The sequence below is a fragment of the Cucurbita pepo genome, chromosome 3 (assembly GCF_057944985.1).
Source record: "Cucurbita pepo subsp. pepo isolate OVF chromosome 3, ASM5794498v1, whole genome shotgun sequence".
NCBI classification, from domain to species: Eukaryota; Viridiplantae; Streptophyta; class Magnoliopsida; order Cucurbitales; family Cucurbitaceae; genus Cucurbita; species Cucurbita pepo.
In genome coordinates, this window is record NC_141800.1 from 708,156 (window position 1) to 727,388 (window position 19,233).

Below are 19,233 nucleotides of genomic sequence, written 5' to 3' on the forward strand. Positions count from 1 at the left end.
TATTTTATTATTTTTAATTTTTTTTGTTTAGTTTCTTCTATATATATATATTTTAAAAATAACTTAATATTTCATATCATTTTTAAAACATTTGGAATAAATGAACTGATACATTTTATACATATAATAACATTAATTATAATTTATACTAAATGTTCATAAATTATATATATATATATATATAATTTTAAAACATATTCTAAATTATAATATATTTATTATCTATTTGTTGTAACATTATAATAAACTAATATATAACTATTAATACATTTTATACATATAATAACATTAATTAAGATTTATACTAAATGTTCATAAATTATATATCATATAACTATTAATACATTTTATACCTATAATAACATTAATTATGATATAATAAACTAACATATAACTATTAATATATTTTATACATATAACAACATTAATTATGATTTACACTAAAGGTTCATAAATTATATATCATATAACTATTAATACTTTATATTATGTTTATAAATTATATATATATATATATAATTTTAAAATATATTCTAAATTATAATATATTATCTTAATATTTCATACCATTTTTAAAACACTTTAGAATAAATGAACCTATAACTATTAATACATTTTATACCTATAATAACATTAATTATGATTTATATTAAATGTTCATAAATTATATATATAATTTTAAAACATAACATATTCTAAATTATAATATATTTATTATCTATTTGTTAAAAAAAAAAAAAAAATCTAATTTATGTATATTTGAAAAGGTAGTTAATTTTTTAAATCAAAATAATTTGAACCGTCCAATAAATTTTTTTCTCCCCTATTTTTAAAAATCTATAAATTAATTTCATTACCTTCATTTATTCATCTATAAATTAATTTCATTCCCTTCCTTTACTCATTTTCATTATTCAAGTCTGTGCAATTCAGCAGGAAGAGCCTAAAACCATCATCGATACCATTCAAATTCTCAAAAGGTTAGATTACGAGAGTTTCAATTTTTTCATTATTTCGAGTTGTTTTTCAATGTTTAGAGGTTTTTTTTTTTTTTTTGTTCGCTTTTCAAATAAATATCATTAATAATATTAGAGATCAAATAAATATCATTGTGTTATGAAAATAAATAAATTGGAGTGTATTGGAGATTAAATACATTAAAAATTTTGATTCGGTATTTTATGGAAATAATAGAAATATGTTTGAAATTTTTATAAGAATTTATTACATTAAATCTAAAGTTGCGTAGATCGTAAATATAAATTTATAATCTATTAGATCTAATAAAATAAAAAAAAATTAATTCAATTGAATTTTGGTTGTAGTTTTGATTCCTTTCATTGCAATGGATTCAAGCATGTTTCCGTTCGGCTACGACTTCGCTCCCACAGATGAAGAACTATTGACCTATTATTTGTTTCATAAGATTGTTGGAGACATCGTTCCGTCAATTTCGTTGCCAGTGATCGATATTTACTCCCATGAACCTGCTATGATATGGCAACAATGCGGAGGAATGGAGGATAAAGACATCTACTTTTTCACGACCCTAAAAAAGAAGAAATCTCGTATCATCAGGAAGGTCGGTCTTAATGGTGGGACTTGGAGTGGGGAGAGCAAAGGTCATAAAGTATTTTCTTCCGCTAACAATGCTCCCATTGGTACTATTAAACGTTTCCATTATGAGACTTCTGGAGGAGTGAATGCTAACGATGACGATTGTTCCTGGATAATGCATGAATACACACTTGATCCTACCGTCCTAACCAATGGGTTTGTACATGATTCGTATGTTGTTTGTCTGATTCGAAAAAGAATATTGAAAAAGGTAAGAAATACAGTCTCGTCAACCATACAAGCACCCTTTGTTTTTAATGGCCCTACAACAGCACAAACAGATGCCCTCTACATGGATGGGGTCAATAAATGGTACATATCATTTCTTATCGATCAAAATTATATATATTTTAACATTGTTCATAATAATTATTATTTTTTTAATTTTTACAGTCCACCACAAATGATAGAATCACAAGATGATATAACGTTTGCAAATGAACTTGAAGAGCAACTAGAAGAATTAAATCCAGAACATTCTGATAATATAATGTTCGCAAATGAGCTTGAGAACCAACTAGAAGAATTAAATACGGAACATTCTGATGATATAATGTTCGCAAATGAGCTTGAGAACCAATCAGAAGAATTAAATGCTGAACATTATGATGATATAATGTTCACAAATGAGATTGAGAATCAAGTAGAAGAATTAAATGCGGAACATTATGATGATATAATGTTAGCAAATAATTTTGAGAACCAACTGGAAGAATTAAATGCCGAACATTACGACATAGAAAAAGATTCAAGCAATGACTTTGAATGGTAGGTAACATTTTAATTTTCATTGATAACAAAAAAAATAATTTAATTTTACCGGTATAATATTTTTTAAATAATGTTTTTTTTTTTCTTCTTCTTAATTTTCAACAGTCCATTCGAACAAATGATGAAATTATATAATCAATCTTTTGAAAATACAATGTTCGAAAATGAGTTTGAGAAGCAACAAGGCGAGTTAAACTTAGAATTTCCCGACCTAGAAATAAATTCAAGTATTGACCATTCAAGGTACGCAATATTTTAATTTTGTGAGTTTTCTTTTTCCTTAAGGTATAAGTTTTTTTTTTTCTAAATATTTTTTTTTTCTTTTTAATTTTCAATAGTCAACCTGCACAAATAATGGAATTAGATGATAAATTTTTAAGGGAGGATATAACTTTCGCAAATGAACTTGAGAATCAGCTGGAAGAATTAAACACAGATTTTCCAGACCTAAAAACAAATTCAAGTATTGACCATTCAAGGTAAGCCATATTTTAATTTTGTGAGTTATTTTTTTTTTTCTTAAGAAATAAGTTTTTTTTTTTTTTTTTTCTAAATATATTTTTTTTTTCTCCCTAATTTTCAATAGTCAACCTGATCAATTGTCAAATGATGATATAACTTTCGCCAGCGAGAATCAGTTGGAAGAATTAAATACAGATTTTCCAGTCTTAGAAAAAAATTCAAGTATTGATTATTCAAAGTAAGGGATATTTTAATTTTGTGAGTGTTTTTTATTTATTTAAGGCATAAGTTTTTTTTTTCTAAATATCATGTTTTTTTCTTCTTAATTTTCAATAGTCAACCTGTACCAACAATGGAACTACCCTATCAATATTCAAATGATGATACAATCGCAAATGAGTTTAACAAGCAACTGGCAACATTAAATACAGAATTTTTAAGTAACGACCATGAATGGTAGGTGATATTTTCATTTTGATCGATAACAAAAAAAAATATATATCTCTATTTCAAAAATAATTTAATTTTGTATGGGTAAGTTTTTTTTTTTTTTAACCACGTCCACAAACAATTATATATATATATTTTTTTTTAATTTTGGTTTTAGTTCACCCGCTCAAATAATGGAATCCTATGTCCAATATTCAAACAATGAAATGCTGTTTCCTGAAGGGAACGAAAAGGAACTTGAACAATGGAACATATTCAACAGAGAACAAAGTTCAAATTATAATCATCAATGGCATTAGGTAAGTTATCCAATTTATTCGCATATAAATTATTTGTAAATATTTTAATTTATCATCATATTTATTTTTTCATTTATTAATTATTTTTATAAATTCATAATTTTGCAGATGTGATCGTGCTTCTGTTTCGAGCAAAGATGCATTTTCTTTTATTATTTTTAGTTTAGATAAAAGTGTAAAGATAATTATCATGGTGATAATTATCCCGTTAGTCAATAAATTTAGAACAAAAGGAGACTAATTTTATTGTTTTACCAGATTTGGAATCTCAGTAACACAAAGTTTATCCACTCAATAGTTCATCACTTCGCAGTCTTTTTTTTTTTTTTTTTTTGAATTTCAAATGCATATGAATAATTGAGTTGAATTATTAAACCAAGCAAACAGAATATAATTTCTTTTCTTCTTTAATCTTTTTCGGTAAAGCCAAAACAAATTAGGTAAAAAATTATAGAATGTTGAAAATTTCCATCAAGTATGAAGACCAGTATCAGGAAAGGGGAGGAAATGTTCTTCTCAAGTTATCGTCCAAAAGAATCCTAAGCTGCAATCACAGCTACTGATATTCTCCATTTTTTGCTTTTAACTTTTTTTTTTTTTTTTCTTTCGCTAATATTATTTTAGGCTTTCAGTTTTGTTTCTGATATGTTTGTTGGATGATGGAAGTCCCACATGACTAATTTAGGGAATGATCATGGGTATTTAGGGAATGATCATGGGTTTATAAGTGAGGAATACTAACTCCATTGGTATGAGGCCTTTTGGGGAAACCCAAAGCGAAAACTCAGAGGACAATAGAGAGGGATGGGAGAGAGATCAGAATGAGCTATGAAGTAATGAAGATGATTAAACACAAACAAAAAGCATGTGAAATTCAATTATAGAACAAGAAGAACAAAGAACAGATCAAACTTCCAGACTCGGAATCAATTACCATTACTTCCACTTCTCTGCTCCACAACATCAACACTTGCAGAACACGTCAAAATCCTTCGAAAAATCCGGAACAGAACGAAACTGCAAGAAAATTTCTTCATCTTCCTCCAAATGAAACACTTCCTCTTCCGATTGCGATTCCGATTCTGATTCTGATTCCTCTTATCGCCCGATTTTCTCCTCTTTCTCTGACCTAATTTCTCCTTTACTTTCCACAAACACCTCCTCGTTTTCTCCCGCACCGATTCCTTCGTTGAAAATTTATAGCTCCTCAAATACATTTGCCTGCACGATACTCCATCCACAACCGGAACGCGGCGGCGCGTTCTCGGAATCGCCGATTTATCGGTCTCGTTATCCGAATCCGTCCAATTCGAGAGGTTGATATAGGCTGCGCGCGGCGGACGGCCACTGTCCACGGTGCTAATGCAGTAGTTCGTTGTACAGACCGCGCTCATTTTCTCTGAAGCTCTTTTCGATGATCGTTAATGGCGGAGAAGGGCGAGGAGGCCGGGAGCATTAGCAGAAGATTGATTTTGAGGGATGATCTGAGAGATGAATTATTGATTCGTTTGTTTTTATAAAGAAAATTTGGGGGAATTCTCGTACGCCAAACAGAAGCTGAAAATGGATCCGAGGCGCTTTTCTTCTTTTAATTGTACAGTTTTATTGATTTATTTATTCATTTTTTTGTCAGTAAGATCAACGGTCTAATATTGACATTATTATTAGCATATACCAAGAGTTTAAAAAAAATAAAAATTAACATTTTAAATTACAATAAATATAATATAGAAGTTATATAAACTAAATTACCACAAATAACCAATTTTGCCCCCATATATTTTAAAATTGTTTTTCTATTTTAAATATTAGTTGATGATGCAACTAATTTTTTTTTGGCTCTAACTAAATTTTTTAGTAAGAGTTTAATCTTCTCGTTACAATCTACAAAATATTATCCGAAAAAATATATATTTTTATCTTTAAAGTTTAAGCAAATGTCGATTTTGGCACGAAATTTCAAAAGATTTTAAAATTTAAAATTAAAAACGAAGTGGACAGTCAAATAGATTATTGTTTAATTAAAAAATATCTCGTGAATTGCAATTGTAAAGATTAAGCAAAAATCTAGTTGAAATAATAATAAAAATAAATAAATAAATAAGACTGGAAGTGTTTCGAACTCGGCCCATTTTCATGTTAACGGATTTAGTTAGAAACGGCCGAACACAGTGCCACGTGGACATAGTTTGAATAAGAAGTTAAATTTTATTATTAAACTGGTTAAATAATAATAATAATATTTAATTAATTAATTTTTTTATAGATTAAGTTTAAAATTTAACCATAAACGAAGAGATTTATTAAAAATAGGTTTTAATTTAAATCCCTATTACTTGAAGGAAGTAAAAATAAAAATAAAATAGCATTATTCTAATAATTTATGAAAAAAATAAAAAACGAAATGTTTTTGTTATGAATCAAAGTAAAAAGAATGGGAATGAAACCTTTGTCTTAACTTAATTTCATTTTAATAATAAGGAGACGAAAATGGCGGTTGGGTTACCTTACACACCTAATGTTAATAAATTAAACTTTACCAATTACTTCTTACCCGAGTACGGTTTTCCAAAATATTTAACAAATAAATGCGTGCATAATACATCTCAATGAAAAAATACCATACTTAGTACGTGTAAGAATAGTTATTTTTACGTGATTAAAAAAATTGTCTTAAGTATTTGACAATATATTATAAACATGGCGTTCATATTTAACTTGTTTGAATAGCAAACGTTAAGGTTTCGTTTTTTCTTTTTTTGTTATTTAAATTTATTTTTATTTACTTACCATTATAACACATTTTCAAATTTTAAAATCAAATCTAAAAAAAAAAAGGTTTTTAAAAACTTATAACAAAAGAAATTCAAATGTTTTTTTGCAACAAGGATAAGAATTTGATAAAATAATTTTTATACCGATAAAATAAATTATATATTAATAAAAATATTATTTAATTTTATACTTTGTCTCGAAAAAAAAAAAAAAAACTCACAAATTTTTTAAATAACTCATTACAGGTTTTTAATTAAAAAAATAAAAATAGAATCATAATAATATTTAAACCAAAAGTTTAAAAAATATCTAAGGTTTCGTGAAGATGTAAATATGTAAGGAGGAAGTTGGGTTGGTTTATGAATGACATTGGTAAGAAAATGGAAACCTTGCCGCAACTCCCCTCTCTCATTCTTTTCTCCGGGCGTTGGAGATTTGATACTCCAATTCAACCACCACAATTTCTCTCCCCCATAAATTCCTCAATTTTGATGCCTTTCCTTACTAAATTCTCTTCCCTTCTCTAACTAAAACGCCGCCGCCGCCGTCGTCTAAATGGCTGCTACCGGCGGCGACAGTTTCCCAAGGAGTTGGAGTTACACCAACGAATCGGAGCTCAGAGAGTTCGCCCGGCGACCCACTCTCGGCGAGCTCCTGAAGCGAGTGGAAGACGCACAGTCGCCAGATCACCGTACCGTCGACGTTAGTTATGGGTGCAGTTATCTGGCGCCGCCCCCGGTGTTGTATCCTTTCAAGCTTTCGTTTCAGAATCTGAGTTACAGAGTGAAAGTTCGGCTGAGAGGTTCGTCGTTGCCGGAGAATTTGACGGCGGAAGAGAATGGTGGAAGGGTGAAGCTGTTGCTTAATGATATCTCCGGCGAGGCGAGGGAAGGGGAAATTATGGCGGTGCTTGGAGCTAGTGGGTCTGGGAAATCTACGCTCATTGACGCTCTCGCTGATCGGATTACAAAAGGTCAGATTTAAAAAAAAAAAAAAAGAAAGAAAAAAATCCTTATATTTTAATTTTAATTTTAATTTACAAATATGTTCTTATTTTGAGTAGAGAAATTGAAAGGGACGGTGACATTAAACGACGAAGTTTTGGAATCTGCGCTGCTGAAAGTAATCTCCGCCTATGTTATGCAAGACGATCTTCTGTTTCCGATGCTAACAGTGGAAGAGACTCTCATGTTCGCGGCGGAGTTCCGGCTACCTCGCTCACTCTCAAAATCCAAGAAGAAAGCGAGAGTTCAAGCCTTAATCGACCAATTAGGTCTAACAACCGCCGCGAACACCGTCATCGGCGATGAAGGTCACCGCGGCGTCTCTGGTGGAGAACGACGTCGTGTCTCTATCGGAATCGACATTATCCACGATCCGATACTTTTGTTCCTCGATGAACCTACCTCGGGCCTCGATTCCACCAGCGCTTTCATGGTTGTCAAAGTCTTGCAGAGAATCGCACAGAGCGGAAGCATTGTGATAACGTCGATTCATCAACCGAGCTATCGAATCCTCTCGTTGCTTGATCGATTGATCTTCCTTTCCCGTGGGCAAACCGTTTACAGCGGATCTCCGGCAGAGTTGTCGGATTTTTTGGCTGATTTTGGGCATCCGATTCCAGAGAACGAAAATCGGACGGAATTTGCCTTGGATTTGGTTCGAGATCTGGAAGAAACTGCTGGTGGAACCAGATCCATGGTGGAACACAACAAATCATGGCAGTGGAAGAACAAGAATCACTTAAAAGGTCACAGAGTTGTTCGTCGTAATCCTTCTCATCGATTTCATCTCTGTCTCAAAGACGCCATTAGCGCAAGCATTTCGAGAGGGAAATTAGTCTCGGGCGCCCCAATTGATTCGAATCGTTCTTCTTCGTTCTCGAAATTTTCAAATCCTTTGTGGACTGAGATTTTAGTGCTAGCAAAACGATCGATTACGAATTCGAGGAGAATGCCAGAGCTATTTGGAATTAGATTGGGTGCGGTTCTGATCACCGGGGTAATTTTAGCCACCATGTTTTGGCATCTGGATAATTCCCCTAAAGGTGTTAAAGAACGGTTAGGGTTCTTCGCCTTCGCCATGTCCACAACCTTCTACACCTGTGCAGAGGCAATCCCTGTTTTCCTTCAAGAACGATACATTTTTATGAGAGAAACAGCCTACAACGCTTACCGTCGATCTTCGTACGTTCTTGCACATTCGTTAATCTCCATTCCGTCGTTGATTATCCTCTCTTTGGCCTTTAATGGAACGACGTACTTCGCCGTTGGTCTCGCTGGCGGCTTCTCTGGCTTTCTTTTCTTCTTCGCCGCCGTACTAGCCGCCTTCTGGGCCGGGAGTTCGTTTGTCACATTTCTCTCCGGCGTCGTTTCTCATGTAATGTTAGGCTACACCGTCGTTGTCGCCATTTTAGCGTATTTTCTTCTCTTCAGTGGCTTCTTCCTCAGCCGGGACCGGATGCCGCCGTACTGGATCTGGTTTCACTACATGTCGCTGGTGAAGTATCCGTACGAAGCAGTGTTGCAAAACGAGTTTGAGGCGACAGCAGAGTGCTTCGTCCGCGGTGTTCAGATGTTCGACAATACGCCACTCGCGACAGTGCCGGCGGCGGCGAAGGTGGAGCTGCTGAAGAGCATGGGGAAGACGTTGGGGTTCAACATCACCGGATCCACCTGCGTTACTACCGGCTCCGACGTACTGAGGCAACAGGGGATTACGGATTTGAGCAAATGGAACTGTATTTGGATCAGTATGGCTTGGGGATTCTTTTTCAGAATTCTGTTTTATTTCGCGCTCTTGTTTGGTAGTAAAAACAAGAGAAACTGAAAATTAACCAAAAAAAAAAAAAAAAAAAAAAAAACTAAAAATGATGAAAGTGTCAACTAATTTAGGGAGAGAATAATCATTACTTTATAATCAAATAATACTCTCTCCATTAGTAAGAAAGCACAAAGCAAAGTCATATGTTCAGAGCGGACAATATCTAACACAAACAACAATAAATTTATTATTATTATTTTAATTTGGATTATAATAACTTGACGAACAGAGTGAATATTTAATTACTTTTATTATTTAACTTTTTTTATTTTTATTCTAATTAGATAAAATAATGATGGGCAAAAAAGTAAAATCCACCTAAACGGGCCAAGCGAACAAATGAACGAGGAATGCGAAGCCCAGAAACCTTTAAGCCTCAGTTCCCGCCAGCGGCTTTGGGTATCTTCATCTTTTCGATATTGACGGCGCTCTACAATTGATCCGCCGCAGCGACGGGATGAACTACGGCGCTTATGGCCGCCTTATCCAGCACTGCACCGATCAACGATTCTTCCGCCTCGGTAAGCAGCTTCACGCTCGTCTTGTTTTATCATCAGTCGCTCCGGATAACTTCCTCGGATCGAAACTCATTGCCTTATACTCAAAATCCGGCAGCCTTAGAGATGCGTATAATGTGTTTGATAGCATTTCTCACAAAAACATTTTCTCTTGGAATGCTTTGTTTATCAGCTACACTCTTCACAATATGCACGCTGATATGCTGAAGCTGTTTTCGTCTTTGGTTAATTTAAATTCGACGGATGTGAAGCCTGATAAATTTACGGTTACTTGTGTTTTGAAAGCGTTGGCGTCTTTGTTTACGAATTCGATTTTGGCTAAGGAAGTTCATTGTTTCGTTCTTCGACGAGGGCTAGAATCTGATATTTTTGTTGTCAATGCTTTAATTACTTTTTACTCGAGGTGTGATGAGCTGGCTTTAGCGAGAATTATGTTTGATAGAACGCCTGAGAGAGATATAGTGTCTTGGAATGCGATGGTGGCTGGGTACTCGCAGGGTGGGTTATATGAAGACTGCAAGGAACTATTTAAAGCGATGTTGGGTTCAGGAGAGCCGAAGCCTAATGCATTAACCGCAGTCAGTGTTTTGCAAGCTTGTGCTCATTCAAATGATCTAATTTTTGGGATGGAAGTTCATAAATTCGTCAATGGAAGCGGGATTGAAATGGATGTTTCACTATTCAACGCTGTTATTGGATTATATGCAAAGTGTGGTAGCTTGGATTATGCACGGGAGTTGTTCGAAGGAATGCCTGAGAAAGATGAGGTCACCTATGGCTCAATGATATCAGGCTACATGGTCCATGGTTTTGTTAACCAAGCAATGGATCTTTTTCGAGAACTGGAAAGGCCAGCATTGAGCACATGGAATGCTGTGATTTCTGGTCTGGTTCAGAACAACCAACAAGATGGAGTTGTAGATATATTTCGAGCAATGCAATTGCATGGTTGCAGACCAAATACTGTGACACTTGCGAGCGTTCTTCCCATTTTCTCACACTTTTCAACCCTGAAAGGTGGGAAAGAAATTCATGCTTATGCTGTTAGAAACGCCTACGATGGGAATATTTATGTTGCTACTGCCATCATTGATTCTTATGCCAAGTCTGGTTACCTCCAGGGGGCACGCCAAGTTTTTGACCAATTAAAACGTAGGAGTCTAATCATTTGGACTGCAATAATTTCAGCGTATGCTGCGCACGGAGATGCTAATGCGACTCTAAGTCTTTTTTATGAGATGCTGACAAATGGCATTCGACCTGACCCGGTAACCTTTACATCAGTATTAGTTGCCTGTGCCCATTCAGGAGAGTTGGATGAAGCCTGGAAGATATTTAATGTCTTGTTACCAGAGTTTGGGATTCAACCACTAGTCGAGCATTATGCTTGCATGGTTGGAGTCCTTAGTCGAGCAGGAAAGCTCTCTGATGCAGTTGAATTTATTTCTAAAATGCCAATTGAACCTACTGCAAAAGTTTGGGGTGCTTTGCTCAATGGGGCTTCTGTTGCTGGTGATGTTGAACTTGGAAAGTATGTTTTCGATCGTCTCTTTGATATCGAGCCTGAAAATACTGGTAACTACATCATCATGGCTAATTTATATTCACAATTTGGAAGGTGGAAAGAAGCTGACAATGTTAGGGATTTGATGAAGGAAGTTGGATTGAAGAAGATCCCGGGTAGTAGCTGGATAGAAACAAGGGAAGGGCTGCAGAGTTTTGTAGCTAGAGACACTTCAAATGACAGGACTCCAGAGATTTATGGAACGTTGGAAGGATTGGTTGGGTTGATGAAAGAAGAAGGACTCATTCAGCAACATGAGATAAATGACGACTGTGGCAGTGGTTAGCGCATGGGTGATCATCCAAGGAAGCATGGAACATATAACAAGACGACCTATGAAGCACATTGGTGTACCATTCCTCTGCTTGAATCACGCTCCTCGAAGATAAACTAGCTTGTTGCCTGACAGGAGAGTCCATAGCATTAGTCATTCCTTGAAACGTTGTGGACTTATATCTGATTTCATCTCAACAAGCCAATTGAGAACCGCGCAAACTAGCTGCAGAAAAATGGTTCTCCATTGACCAAGGCTGTTCTTTCTGCTGGCAAACTTGCCTTCTCTATTTATAGGCCAAGCTATCTGTGTAGGGATAATAGATTCACAGAAGCATAATGTTGAAGGCTGCTAGAATTCGTCCGGAAGGGGTAAATATATTCATGAATGCGACTACGAATGAAAAAGGAGTTTGATATTTAGCTCTGCTGGTGGATAATAAGGATTATTTATTTCATAATAGTATATGATTCAAGAGTTCCAGATTACATTTCTGACATGAGAGAAAGGTAGGCGGCGAGTTGAATGGTTACTTAATAGATTTGTAGCCTGATGAAGATGGTTATATGTCGTTAGTTGAGAGCTAGACAACACTGCAGCTCATAGGCTTCGTTAATTTCGGATTCCCAAAGGATGCCGAAAATGGACCCAGATCGATGCTTATCGTATATAATATTTGATAATCCCCACAAAAGCATTACTTTATGCTCTGTATAATTGTAAGGTGATTTTGGAATGCACTTTAGTATTTCTTTCAACGGAGGTGGGTGACACTTCACTTTCAAAGTAAGAATCGTGAGTTTGTGATTTTCTTTCTACCATTTTCGGTAAGTTCATCTAACTGTTTGAGATCATAACAGTGCTGTTGCGTTCCTTGCTTCAGATATCTCAATCACGATGCCTTCAGTTGAAACCACTCAACTTCCCCCAAGCTGCATCTTGCAGGTATGAAAGGAAAATTGCTAATATTAAATTCTTTCGTACAATTGAAGCTTTATAAAATAAATGTAGTGATTTAGCTTAGTATAGCCGACAATAATATTTCATATTAAATAGTAGCTTGTTCACTAAATCCTTTACTTAGTATACTTCATTGCTTCTGACTCGTTACTTTTCTCTTGATACTCTGTTTCACCATTCAGCTTATATGTGTTCAATTTCATTTCTTTTTGTCACAAAATCTATATAAATTGAACTACCTAGACACATACAAACGGATACGTATAGATATTCATGCATTTTTGGATTCGAGAGGTGTAAAATCCAATCAAAGGAAAAAAAGGGACATCAGGGGTCAACATTTCAAGGTAGTAAACTATATTTCACACCCTACCACTTGTGTAGCAATCAAATTAGATTAGAATCGAACCTAATAGAGAAATATGTAGCCTATTGATCCTTAGAGCTAAGTGAGAAAAGATCCGAAAGAAAAAGCTCAAGCTCCTTAGTATTCACCTCCTTCTTGAGACGGTAAAATCCTACCTAAGGTCAAAAGTTGTTTTGTAGATTAGTTGCGGTACACCTAAGCTCACCTACAGACTTGTAGACGACATATATGAAAATGAATATATATTAGTTTTTTTTAACAATCAGATTATAAGTTTAGCCTTTTAATTTTCATTTTTGTGTCAATTAAACTTTAAAACGATTAATAGATCTCCAAAATTTCAAACTTTTAGGACACATGGGAAGAGCAATGATCTGTCTAACCACGAGAACGTAACAATTAGCTCATCAAAATAAAACTTTTGCCCATAACACAAAGCTAAGATGGGAAATTGGGAAGAAGAGGTTGCAGAGAGAGAGAGAGAGAGAGAGAGAGTAGAAATATGATTTGGATCTTGTGGAATTCCACCGGCTTTGACGAAAGAGTGTTAGGTTGGTTGGTACAAAAGGAAGAGCCATGGATGGGCCACGCTTCCCTTGACTCTTCTCTGCTTGTTTTGTTGCGTATCACAGATAAAAAGGCAATGACTATCAGCTTATGGAAAAAGGGAGTGAATAACAGGTTGGATTTGGCCCTTTCTTCTGGCTAATTAAATTATAATTTCCTTCTCCCCTATTATTATTATTATTATTATTATTATTATATATCCATCTTTATTAGGAGCATTTATTTAGTGTTCTTGGATTGTAGGTAGTGCTCTTATTTTTATAATCATTAGAGAAAGGGAGGAGTTTATCTAATGACCATGTCCAAATTGAAACCTAAATAGTATGCTAAAGGAAGCAGCTATCTTCTTGTCATGGTGGTGGATTTGGAGATGGGCCTGATAGAAAAGCCCATCAGGCCCAACTCAAATTAAAACTAACAAAACGGATTACTTTGTTTGATTAAAAGAATTTAAATTCTAAGAGTCTTATACTTTTAAATATCTAATTTAATTCACGTGCTTTCGATTTCAAGAAAAGAGGGCACCAACACGAGTGCTTGTGAGCTCAAACCAAGACATCCACCAAACAACTGTAGATCAGAGCTTTGTAGTCAAACTCAAACTCATAATTGTTTTTTTTTTTTTTTTTTTTTTTTCCTTTTAATTCTTTTTTTTAAAAATACTTTAAAAGAGAAGGTGAAACATCCCATATTGCCTTCAAAAACCAAGCTTCCTTTGAGACATGAGACCTCAACACCATCCTATTTTAACTAATTTATATTAATTTAAATCGAGATTGTTATATAAAGGTTAATATAGTATTCTTTTTCAATTTTTTTATGTTTAATCCTTACATTTTCAATAAATCTAAAAATTAGATTTTATTATTAGTTTGAACTTTGAAGTTAATTTTTATCTAAATTAGTTAAATAATAATAGTAATATTTTGATTTGAAGGATAACTAATAGGATTTTTTTAAAATATAATTAATTATATAGACTGACTTTAATATTATTTAAAAACATAAAAACAGAAACCTAAATCTAACTCTAAATTTGCTCAAGCTCGAGCAACTCTTTAGACTTCCCTTCAATAATGAAATCTAGATTATTATTTAAATAAAATGTTCAATCTTGAATGACAACTCTTTTCATGTAAATATATTAAGTATTATAAGAGTATGAATACTTCTTTTATTTATTATCTGTCAAGTTAGTATTCATTTAAAAACGACGTGAGGTTTACCAATTAAAAAAAATATATTATTATAATGTGAAAAAAGGAAGTATGATCATATTTTCTCGACGAAAGACGTGTACAAAAGGCTAAATATTTACATATTTAGAAAAGGAAAAGGAGGGGAGGGGGGGTCTAACAGGACAATATGATCAATTAGATCCAGACATAATGCAAGGGAACATCTATAAGCTGATCTCAGAAACAGGGTCTTGTGCATGTACCACTCATTTTGGTTGGTGCAGTGTTCACATCACTTCCAAAAGAAAATTAGACTTTTTGTTAATAAAATATTCAAATAAAAATACTTTCCAAATAAATGAAAATGCATTTAAATTCGTTAATTTTATCCTTTAAAGAGAGGGTAAAAAAGATTTTTCCTTAGAGCCAATAATTTCCCATCCTTTTTGTTGAAACAGCTATGGCAATGCTTTTCCATATCTTAAGACAAATTTCACAATTGGGTTTGATGAGATTTTGTTTGTTGATTGATCAGAAAATTCTGCATTATCGATTTGGTATAATATTTACAAGACATAAAAATTTAAGGAATAATTAATCCATCACCTGAAAAAAGAAAAGTTTTAATTTTATGCCAACTTCCTTATAAAGGAGGAATAAAAATAAAAAATTAAAAAAAAAATTAAAAAAAAACTTTCATCCCCAACATTTATCTTTTCCCCCTTTTTTTTAAAAAAAAAAAAAAAAATTATGTCAACTCATCTGTCAATTTCTATATTTACTTATAGTGAAGAAATAATTAAAAAAAAATAATAATAGGCGAAAATTAGACTCAAAAAATAAAATAAAGGAAAAAATTAGAGTGAGAGAGAGACTCGTTTATGTCGGTTAACAACTTACAAAGTAGGATTTGAAGAAACCCTATAATAAATAACAGTGAACTCATCCTATCCTATACCATCAAAAAAATTCTTCTTATTGGTTGCCACCCATGACTTTTGATTGAAAAGAAATCAAGATTTTCCTAGAAGTTGCAACTAATTGCTGTTTTATATTTAGTTTTTTCAGTCCATTGATATGAAAATTTTAAAAAAATAAGAACAATGGGTCTCAGATGTATGGGAAAATGTTTAAATTTAATCTTTTATAACTCCCTAACTTCAACCTTAGACTACAGGAAAAGTTCTATGTTAGGACTCACTATTGGAAAGAAATGAATTATATTGACGACGAGCTTATGACAAACATATCCATGTATCTATCTATCTAAATATGTTAGTAAAACAATAATGTAATAACATTTGTACAATAATAGGGTTAAGTAAAAATTGTAAATTACATAAAGGTTAATTATTTGATAATAACCAAATTTATAAGTAGAGTATGATAACGACACTGGAATCTGTAGTATGAGTTTTGATTGACAAATTATGAGCTTTGTAATTGACAGAATATAATTCCCCACTCTTATCCTTTTCCCTTTTAACTTATTTCTCTCTCTTTCATAATTGCTTGGCCATGCTGACAGCTATGCAATTCCATTTCAGATTTAATTTCACAACCACTTTATTGTTGCTTTGTAATGGAGATACAGTTTTTAGAATTTCAGATTTTTTTTTCTTTGCAGTTTTGTTCAATCTTTTATTAATTGAGGCAAAAGGCTCACTTAAACAATTCCTTTATTTTGCTAATTGAGGCTTAGCTCAGCTCATTAATGTCTAATCTCTCTACCATGCCAAAGGAGAAAGACACAAATGCTGAATCCCACTTCAAAAAGTCTACCTAAAAAACTGAATAGAAATTACTACAAGGCAAGGCAAAGTAGATTGCTGGATTTACAAGGAATGAAATTCCAAATGCAGATCAGAAATGTGGAGGTAGTTTTTACAGTAAGAAAAAGGAGGAGGGGGTGCTTTTCTGATTTAGATTAGGAAAAATTGCCTGAAATGGTGGGTTGTGGCTGATGGTAAGGTGATTAGAAATGGTGGGTTTTGCTCATAAATTTCAGTTGGAGCTTTTTTATAATTGCAGACATGAAGTGGCGGAAGGCCCCAAACCCATAAAAAAAGCCCACCACTTGTCTATAAAAATACAGAAAAAGAGTAAAAGGCAGAGAGAAAACAGAGAAGGGAGGGAGACTGGGGATTGGGGAGGGACAACAATGTCAGATTTGTAGTTTGTTTAGTGTGTTTTTATTATCCCCATGCTAGATCGCATAAGATAGAAAGAAAAAAGAGAAAAGAAAACAAAAGAGAAACAGAGAAAGAAAGAGAAACTAACCCGGTGGATCCTCTGTGGAAAAGCAAGCTTCCAAAAACCCTCAGTGATTCAATCGGCTGACTCTCCCCTTTTGATCACTCTGATCTCAGACCAAACGCTGCCACTTTCTTAACAGTTATGTGCTTTTACAGCTCAGTCTGTTCCTGGAAGATGACACAGAAGCAAGGGCCAAACCCATAAATCCCAGATTCAAGGTACACAGGACCAGCACCACCTCCATATTCTCTGAACTTGTATTAAGACTGTTGCTTTCTTGTCTCAAGGGACATTTTGCAGTTATTTTAGCCCATACCTGTCCGGTCTTTATCTGAATTTTTTGTTCATATTAATGGTGTCTGGATATATTGGGGGGGATGTGGATGTAGTTTCAGGAATAGGGGTTGAAAGTATTGAGTATATACAAAACCTGGAGCTGAGAGTGGGTCTAGGTCGTGTTCTTGATCTGGGATGATGAATTTTTTGATTGCTGGCTCATTTGGATGATACATATGAAACAGAAACTCCAGTAATTTTGTGTCCATTGACTGGCCTTTTAGAAAAAAAATGGTTAAACCATGCTGGAAGCCTCACGATGATGGTGATTCAAACGGACGAGTTGATGGGTTGTTGTGGTCTAAGGATCTGGGGCATCATGTTTATGGGCAATTCTCCATGGCAGTAATCCAAGCTAATAATGTGGTGGAAGATCAAAGCCAGCTTGAATCTGGGGCTTTGAGTATGACCAACCCAGGTCCGCAGGGGACCTTTGTCGGAGTTTATGACGGCCATGGCGGAACCGAAGCTTCACGGTTTGTCAACGACAATCTCTTCAGCAATCTCAAAAGTTGGTTTTCATCTTCATTGCAAACATTGTACAGTCTGATTTTTTTTTTTTTCTGGGTCTCAAAATTTGCAGGAATATTAAGTCCCCACGAGCTGCTTTTGATGTTTCTTTGTGGTTTTTCAAAGCGCAGGATATGTATCTTTGCACCAAAACATATCTGAAAACGCTATCAGGAAGGCTTTTGCAGCAACAGAAGAGGAGTTTCTCTCTCTTGTCCAGAAACAGTGGCTTAATGAACCCAAGATCGCATCTGCTGGATCATGTTGTTTGGTAGGGATCATATGCAATGGACAGCTTTATATTGCCAACGCAGGCGATTCTCGAGCAGTGCTTGGGAGAACCGAGAGAGCCACTAGAGAAGTCATTGCCATTCAATTGTCCACAGAACACAATGCAAGCATAGAATCAGTGAGAGATGAACTACGGATGGTTCATCCAGAAGATCCTCAGATTGTGATCCTAAAGCACAATGTGTGGCGTGTTAAAGGTATCATACAGGTAATTTTCCTGGAAATTCTCTTGAAGTTTGAGAGGGTAGCTGTTGATTGTTAAGTGAAGCAATCTACGAATCCTCTACAGTTCTGAACCTTCAAAAACTTGCCCCCTGCAGATTTCAAGATCCATAGGTGATGCATATTTAAAAAAGGCAAAGTTCAACAGACCTCCTCTGCCACCTAAATTTCAACTGCCTGAGCCATTTTACAAACCAATCCTCAGTGCAGAACCGTCAATACTGGTCCACAGACTCCGCCCAGATGATCAATATCTCATATTTGCTTCTGATGGTCTGTGGGAGCACCTTAGCAACCAGAAGGCTGTTGACATCGTCAACAGCTATCCTCGAAATGTAAGAATATTTCTTCTCATAATCCACCATCTTGTTGATCCATGACATTGATTTGATGACCACCACTTTCATATTCCTTATGAAAATTTTCTAAAATTTATGGTTCCACTTGGTGAAAAACTGCAGGGAATAGCAAGGAGACTTATCAAGGCTGCACTTCGAGAAGCAGCTAAAAAAAGAGAGATGAGATATTCCGACCTGAAAAAGATAGATAGAGGTGTGCGAAGGCATTTCCACGATGACATTTCTGTTGTAGTTGTGTTCTTAGATCCTCAGTTGATCAATGGCAGGCCCTCCCCTTGTTCCTTGTCAATCAGAGGAGGAGAAGGTCTCCCTACGTCAGCAAACTCCTAGCTGGTAAACTTTGTTAATGTCTTTATACCCTTTTCAATTTCTTGACAAACAAAACTAGAAAATTCAGGCTTCTTAGAAAGATCTATCAATTTGTAAGATCTTCTATTAGCAAGTAAAATAGAAGATGACAGGATGCAAATGTACAAAGTTCGTAAATCGTTTCTTGATGTAACAAAATGAAACAACGTCCTTCATCTTTGTAAATCTTGTTTTTCCATCAGAAATATCAACATTATCCCGTTCTTTACCATCAACACATAATATTCTCTTCTTTTGAGAGTTGGTATATAGATTAGCAAGCATC

The 19,233-nt window shown here is 34.3% G+C and overlaps 4 protein-coding genes across 6 annotated transcripts; 3 read left to right on the forward strand and 1 right to left on the reverse strand.

The window, feature by feature from the left end:
* Nucleotides 1–4,525: 4,525 nt before the first annotated feature.
* LOC111791056 (uncharacterized) lies at nt 4,526–4,993 on the reverse strand. The gene has a single exon (XM_023672241.2). The coding sequence runs from the start codon at nt 4,991–4,993 to the stop codon at nt 4,526–4,528; it is 468 nt and encodes a 155-aa protein (XP_023528009.1).
* Nucleotides 4,994–6,717: 1,724 nt separating this feature from the next.
* On the forward strand, nt 6,718–9,238 carry LOC111789820 (ABC transporter G family member 20). Its single transcript, XM_023670520.2, has 2 exons — nt 6,718–7,347; nt 7,438–9,238. The coding sequence occupies exons 1-2, from the start codon at nt 6,930–6,932 to the stop codon at nt 9,201–9,203; spliced, it is 2,184 nt and encodes a 727-aa protein (XP_023526288.2). The 5' UTR covers nt 6,718–6,929; the 3' UTR covers nt 9,204–9,238.
* Nucleotides 9,239–9,514: 276 nt separating this feature from the next.
* Nucleotides 9,515–12,656, forward strand: LOC111789821 (Pentatricopeptide repeat (PPR) superfamily protein). Of its 2 annotated transcripts, XM_087122004.1 has the most exons (3): nt 9,536–9,718; nt 9,888–12,339; nt 12,437–12,656. In XM_087122004.1, the coding sequence occupies exon 2, from the start codon at nt 9,904–9,906 to the stop codon at nt 11,563–11,565; it is 1,662 nt and encodes a 553-aa protein (XP_086978130.1). In that variant the 5' UTR covers nt 9,536–9,718; nt 9,888–9,903; the 3' UTR covers nt 11,566–12,339; nt 12,437–12,656. The 2 variants fall into 2 exon arrangements, with proteins under 2 accessions (XP_023526290.2, XP_086978130.1); XM_023670522.2 differs by having other exon boundaries at nt 9,515–12,339.
* A 3,757-nt stretch (nt 12,657–16,413) lies between these two features.
* Nucleotides 16,414–19,133, forward strand: LOC111790560 (putative protein phosphatase 2C 38). 2 transcript variants are annotated; one of them, XM_023671509.2, is made up of 5 exons: nt 16,414–17,099; nt 17,403–17,728; nt 17,859–18,226; nt 18,339–18,575; nt 18,702–19,133. In XM_023671509.2, the coding sequence occupies exons 2-5, from the start codon at nt 17,449–17,451 to the stop codon at nt 18,927–18,929; spliced, it is 1,113 nt and encodes a 370-aa protein (XP_023527277.1). In that variant the 5' UTR covers nt 16,414–17,099; nt 17,403–17,448; the 3' UTR covers nt 18,930–19,133. The 2 variants fall into 2 exon arrangements, with proteins under 2 accessions (XP_023527277.1, XP_023527278.1); XM_023671510.2 differs by having other exon boundaries at nt 17,442–17,728.
* Nucleotides 19,134–19,233: the final 100 nt, after the last annotated feature.